At 24.3% G+C, this 6,818-nt stretch overlaps 1 protein-coding gene across 1 annotated transcript; it reads left to right on the top strand.

Moving 5' to 3' along the window:
- Window positions 1-1,403: 1,403 nt before the first annotated feature.
- LOC112602633 (protein FRG1 homolog) lies at window positions 1,404-4,070 on the top strand. Its single transcript, XM_025350812.1, has 6 exons — window positions 1,404-1,644; window positions 1,849-1,928; window positions 2,002-2,127; window positions 2,389-2,555; window positions 3,406-3,608; window positions 3,860-4,070. Exons 1-6 carry the CDS (start codon window positions 1,586-1,588, stop codon window positions 4,005-4,007), a joined length of 783 nt encoding a protein of 260 aa, XP_025206597.1. The 5' UTR covers window positions 1,404-1,585; the 3' UTR covers window positions 4,008-4,070.
- Window positions 4,071-6,818: the final 2,748 nt, after the last annotated feature.

Genomic DNA, 6,818 nt, shown 5'->3' with positions numbered 1-6,818 from the left:
ATCTGTGTTTGTATGTAGGTGTTTTACGATAGTTTAATTTTTTAGCGAGTTTTGAGTGTGTAAAATATACCTACTAAATTAAAAATGCTCATAACTCATTTAAAAAAATAAAATTATTGTAAAAACCCATATATATACGTAGAAAATATTTTTACCATCAAGTTTCATTACAGGTCGATTTATTCTAATTTTTAAACTAATGGAGCTGAACTTGATCTGCTGAACGTAAATTGTCCATGTTACACACTTGTATTGTAAGACAAAGACAATAAATGTCTTTGTAGCGTCCTCTTAAGCATCTTAAGCAGCGCCACAGGGAAAAGTGGGGAAAGTGGGGAGGGCTCCACTTGCTATTGTTAAAAAATAATGAATGTGATAATTTTCAAACTGATGGTTTATAATTCGTTTATTAATTCGTTTATAATCGTGAAATTGTATCATGAAACAATCGATTTTATCGTTAAATTGGAAGAAAATACCCATTGATTTGGATATCAATTGCCTACCAAAATAAAATGTCAGTAGACCGTGCAAAACTTGTTCTGCAAAATCTATAAGTCCAAAACATATGTTTGAAATTGAAAACCGTTCAAAAAAAAAAACTAAAAACTTTATGTGAACGGTTAATAACTAATACAATTGAAGTGGACACATTTAAAAAAAAATATATGCTTTAATTTAAGAAAACGATTATGAGTTATTAATACTATATATCATTTTTTTTGTACATAATATTGTGATACAACTTTATCACGATTAAAAAAAAATTGACTATTTTTAAATCATAGGTACAAAGTAGGTATATGTATACACTAACATTGAAGTCTCGTGAATATCAAATAATATGTGTGTTAAGTAGATACACATCATTTTTATTACAGGGTTATTTTCCAAGATTATTATTTCATGAGTTTACTTATTTATTAGAAGAATATTATGTTAAAGTCAATATATTGTACAGCCCCGATATGATAACAATATCGGAAGCATAATATCTAATATGAACATAATTAAAATAATCTATAATGAAAATCGATACTGTACTGTCTGTATCGCCAAAAATAAAATATTTAATGTCTTAGGGTTGATTCTTCAAAAATTTATAAATACATTATCAAAAACGATAAACATAAACGTGTTAGTCGCAGATCGCAGGAAATATATTGTTTTTGTCATTAACGTAATGTCCTAACATAAAAATGTAATATACTTTATTAGCTAGTCTATAGCTACCTATGTGGCTATCGGCTATGTTTAATTGTATTGAACTTGAACTATTATTTTGTCGTAAATATTTATATGATCTCGAATCATTTTCTTGTTATCAATTCACTATCAGTTCACTTATCAATGTTTATTTAATTTAAAAACGCGTTTAAATTCCACTATCATCACTTTAAAAGTAAAAACTGAAAGCTGATAAGTAACTTTATTTCTTTGATCTTTCAGACTCCAGTACTTTTCGAATAGGACAATATACGAACAATTAATGTGAAATTAAATATTGCTCAACGTAATATTATAGTGATTTCATTTTAATTATAATCTCACTTTACATTTAACGTTATCTCATAATCAAGTAATAATGTCGGAGTACAACAAAGTCCGGGTATCGAAGTTGGTATTGAAAAACGAAAAAGTCAAGTAAGTTGAATACACCATGATCCAATTATTAAACTGGAATTTTTTTTTGTGAGAGAATATTTCTTTTTATTTATTTACTTGAGCTGCTAAATCTTTGTATAACATGTAATTATAAACTGTGAAGTACTGTTATGCCACAAAAAATAATATAACTATACAGGGATTAAGTATATAAATAATAATATACCATTTAATAATGTTTAGAAAGAAAAAGAAAAAGAACAAGTCTAAAAATAAAGATGAAAAAATTAATGTTGAAGAAAATCAAGAAAAAATTAACCATGGTACATTTACAATTAATCAATTTGTTCTAAGTACATATTATATTGTATAAAATTTATTTTTTATTATTTACAGGTAACTGGGCAGAGGCAAAATTGGTAAGCGAAATTTCAGGACCAGTAGCTCTTGAATTTGGTTCTCAAACTTATGTTACTGCAATGGACAATGGACTGTTTACACTAGGCCCTCCTCATAATGAAGGTTAGTATTCTAAATAATGGTTTCATTTGTGAGATGGCTCTATGGATTTTTTTTTACTTTTATTTTCCTTGATACCAAATTTAAATGGGATAATAGTTTTATTTAAGTTTATAAAAATTATAGTTTTTACTTATTTACTACAGGTTAACTATAAAATGTACTAATTGTGTACATTTAAATCAAAAAAGATTTTTTTATTTTTCTTGTTAATTAAAATTTTTTTTTCATGTTAAAGTGTATATTTTTGTTTTTATTTTATAGGAGAAGGTCCTTTACCAGAAGAAATTTTAACTGCTATTATTGTCAATGAAACAAGAATTGCTTTAAAATCTGGATATGGTAAATATTTAGGTGTTGATAAAGATGGAACTATAGTTGGAAGATCAGATGCCATTGGACCATTGGAACAATTTGAACCAATTTTTCAAGTAATAAAATATAAATAGTTATTTAAAAGTGTTACTGTATATTATAATGATACCATAGTAAAGTTGTGTAAACTTGTTTATATGTCTGTGAATGGTACTAACAAATAATAATATGATACATCTATTATATTTTATTTTATGTTTATGAGAGCATTGTATGATGTAGTGCAGTGGTTCTTAACCTTTTTATGCTCATGGTACATTTATTTTAACTATACAGTTTGACAAAACACTATAGTAATAAAATAATAGGAAGCAAACAAAAAAGGGCATTTTTATTTTAACTATTATTTTTTATTATTAATATATTATTTAATTAAAACATTAATACCTTATATTACTATACACATGTACCATGGCCCAGGCACACTAGTGTGCCGCGGAACACTGGTTGAGAAACACTGGTGTCGTCTTTGGCTGCAGTCACTGAATGATACTGTAGTCAAGTATAACCCAGCATTGCTAGCTCTCAGGCTGGCGACTACTTGGTTTCTTAGCAATGAAGCCATATCTCACATATGAGAACATATGTTCCAAAAACCTACTTTTTACAACAAAAAAATCTTAAATAAAGCTTAAACTTCATTAATTTAAAAAAATTATATGTAAATTAAACCATCAATCTTTTTTTAAGTCTTTATCATTTATTTAATTAACATTGACCATAAATAATGTCAAGTTTTAAAAATATCAAACTAATTTATTTTATTTTGAATAGTTTAGTTTGGTACTAATACTGAAAATAATGTAGAAGTAGAATTTAAATAATTTCATTGATAAACATCTTAATTTTGAAAATTAAAATAGAAATAAGTATTGATGTAAATTTTATTTTATTGGTAAATTAAAGGATAACAAATTAGCAATCCTAGCTTCTACTGGATGTTTTATTAGTATACGAGATGAAGATGATTCTTTGGTTGCAAAAAATCGAACTGTTGGTCCAAATGAATTAGTTAAAATTAGACTTCATGCTATTGAAAATACAGAAGAAGAGATTGATAAATTGGACGAAAAAAAAGGAAATATTAAAGACATAGAAAAAAATTATGTGTAAGCATTCTCATTATTTCTACATTCCCATAGTTCATTAACATTTATTATATATTTTAAACAATAATATCATATAAGCAATTAAATTTATATTTTTAAATACATTATAATTTTAATATTCAATTTTTATCAATCAATTCATAATTTTTTTCTGATATAATTGAACTCTGGGACTAACTGCTTATGCATTACTTATCCATCATAACATTCTAAAATTTATTGTTTTATAATTATATTTATTATTTTATTAGAAAAATGTTTCAAAAATTTCAAGATAAGAAGATGCGTGTGATTGAAGGAAAAAGAAGTGAATTAAAGAAAGCTCAACAAGAAGGAAAATTACACGAATCATTATTAGACAGAAGAGCTAAAACAAAAGCAGACAGATATTGTAAATAGTTTATATTATTATTTCAATGTATCTTTATTAAATTAAGTGTAATTTTTTAAAATTTAATTAAAATGTATAACATTTTGTCTCTACTTGTCAAATTTATTTATACATATTAAGCAACTAAACTCCTAAAAATTCAAATTTAATGAAATATTACTACTATATAGTATATATCTTGTATAATTTTTCTAAAAATGTTGATTTTATTAAACCTATAAAAACAAATGCACCCTCCAAAATACTATTATAATTATTTTTTAGAAAATCTAGTATTTAGGTGTCTTAGTTTTGAAACCACCATTTATACAACATGTTTTAATAAATTTGTTTCACTATGTTTTTCCACTTCTACATCTACATGTAATATATTAAGTAGTTTATATAGATATTACAAATAGGTATAGATACCTATATTTTATTTAAATATACATTTCTTGTAATTTATAAATTAATCTTAACTTTTAATGAACTTCCATGGTTATAATGTACCTAATATAGCAATATAAACTTTTAACATGTTTAGTCTTAACTTTTAGATTATATAGATTATAGGTAGATTAGGTACAGGCAACACAATCTCGACTCGTTCATAATTTTATGCAATCTAAAATTTTTGACTTTAGTATATATTGCTCTTATCGGTAAATAAATTGCTATGAATAAAAATATTTATTTTCTTTTAGATAATTATACAATTTCTTAATGTGTAGCATTATAATCATAAGAGAGTAATTCAGTAATAGTTATATTAAGTTACTTTTAGACGTGAAAAAAGAACTATTCTTACTTTGGCATGAATTTTAATAAAAATATAAATCTCTTTAAATAAACGTAGTGCGTAATAAAACATTTCAGTGAGTACTTAATGAAATCATAATGATTTAATTACATCAGACATTGTTAATATAAACTTTTATGGACACAATGGCACTGAATTTATTAATACCATTCATAGTGTAAATGGTTTGAATATTAATTAAATTGTCAGATATTCATTAAATCTCTGTTGCAGAATATTTTTATAAGTCGAAAAGTATAAAATATAGATAAAATTTGCATAAGACGTATCATGGCAGTTTCAAAGATTTTAAATATTTGTGAAACAAGGGTCTGGAATTAAGATGACAAATTTAAATCATCTGTGTTAAATATTATATTTTATTTGCAAATGATTTTTTAATATAAATTTAACATAATTTTAAGTATATCTATATAATTATGATAATATGATCACAAGATACAATGCAAAAATACATATATAATTTTATGAAGTAATAAACATAATACTCGTTAGGTATTACTTATTACTAAGACGCGGAATTTTTAACATTTGCATATTATTCGTTTTAAGCAGTCGTAAAAATAGACTAACTAGATAACAATTTGTTTCATGTTACGACAAAACCAAATCTATAATTTATTTTATGTTGTATATTTTTGCACATTAAAGTATTTTTGATTTTTGTGACATATTTTTAAAATTATGTTTATCATAAAAATTAAATTTCTTTATTAAATAATTTTAACACGCACTGCCGCGTAATACCAACTGACTGCATATAGAAAAATAAATGACAAATTAATTAACAAATCAATGAAGTTCAATTATCAATCAATGTAATCGAATATTTTCTAAACAATAAAAATCAACGTTTCATTTAGACTACAAAAAAAAAAAAAAAAATCATTTTTGACAATAGCATGTTTAATTATATAATTTTCTTTTTTATTTTATTAAACAGCAAATTCGAAATATTATGTTGTAATTGATTAATGATCTTAATAATATATTGAAGTTTGCATTCGGGCTTATGTTGTAATCAATAATTGTGATTCTAATGATTATGAATTTAAATCATTCAATATTGTTCTAAATTTTTTAGTATTGAACTTCAGTCTGTGTGCAGGATTATTTTTTAACTAGGTAGGTACTTGTTTAATTGTTGTGTGTTTATTATTTAGGTTTAAAATTATATAAAATATACTATACTATTACACGGGTAACAATAATTTCTCATTCCTATATTGGCTATCTATATTATTGTTATTAAATTCTATTCATAGGAAAAAAATGTTTAATAGAACAATAAATTTAACCGTTGAGGCATTAACTATTGAATATAATAATACATAAAAATATAAAAGTATCACATTTATACCTGTATTGTTATTACTTATTACACTCATTAATGATAGATCGTTCATACAGATAAGTTGTGTGAAATGGTTTAATTTAAATGCACAATGTACGTAGAGACATAAAGTTACTATAGGTACTTATTATTAAAAAAAATGGGTAATTAAGTTTTAATGTATGTATTTTATGGCTGTATTTGATTTTTCCGTGACAAATGATAATAATTTGGATACATATATTAAACGATACCTATAATATACTTATCTAAGCAGTAGGAGGTGCCTTTATTGTGTAGATAAATATTACATAGCTGTTAGAGAATACCGATAGATACCTATTTAATATTTTGGTACACTTTATAATAATATGCGGTGCATAATAATGATTAAAATGTGATTTATATCTAGTTACTAGTTATATTTTATCATGTGACTAGTTCTAGTCACTTATTATTATAAGTTTATTTATGTGAATTTATGTGAATTGTATATATAGGAGAAAGTAGATTTTACATTCATTGTCAATCGATCATTAAAATCACCCTAAACTGCAATATGAAAACCATAAAAGTATTTAATTGATTTGTGGATTTTCCACAAGTATATATATGGAACTTACTAATTGCAAGCTTGCAAAAATATATTTTTAATCGTATTGATCTACTATCCGTGCTAGTTTT

Source organism: Melanaphis sacchari, unplaced genomic scaffold (assembly GCF_002803265.2).
Source record: "Melanaphis sacchari strain LSU unplaced genomic scaffold, SCAv2.0 Contig8_pilon_pilon, whole genome shotgun sequence".
NCBI classification, from domain to species: Eukaryota; Metazoa; Arthropoda; class Insecta; order Hemiptera; family Aphididae; genus Melanaphis; species Melanaphis sacchari.
This window is presented reverse-complemented; position numbering and strand designations above follow the sequence as displayed.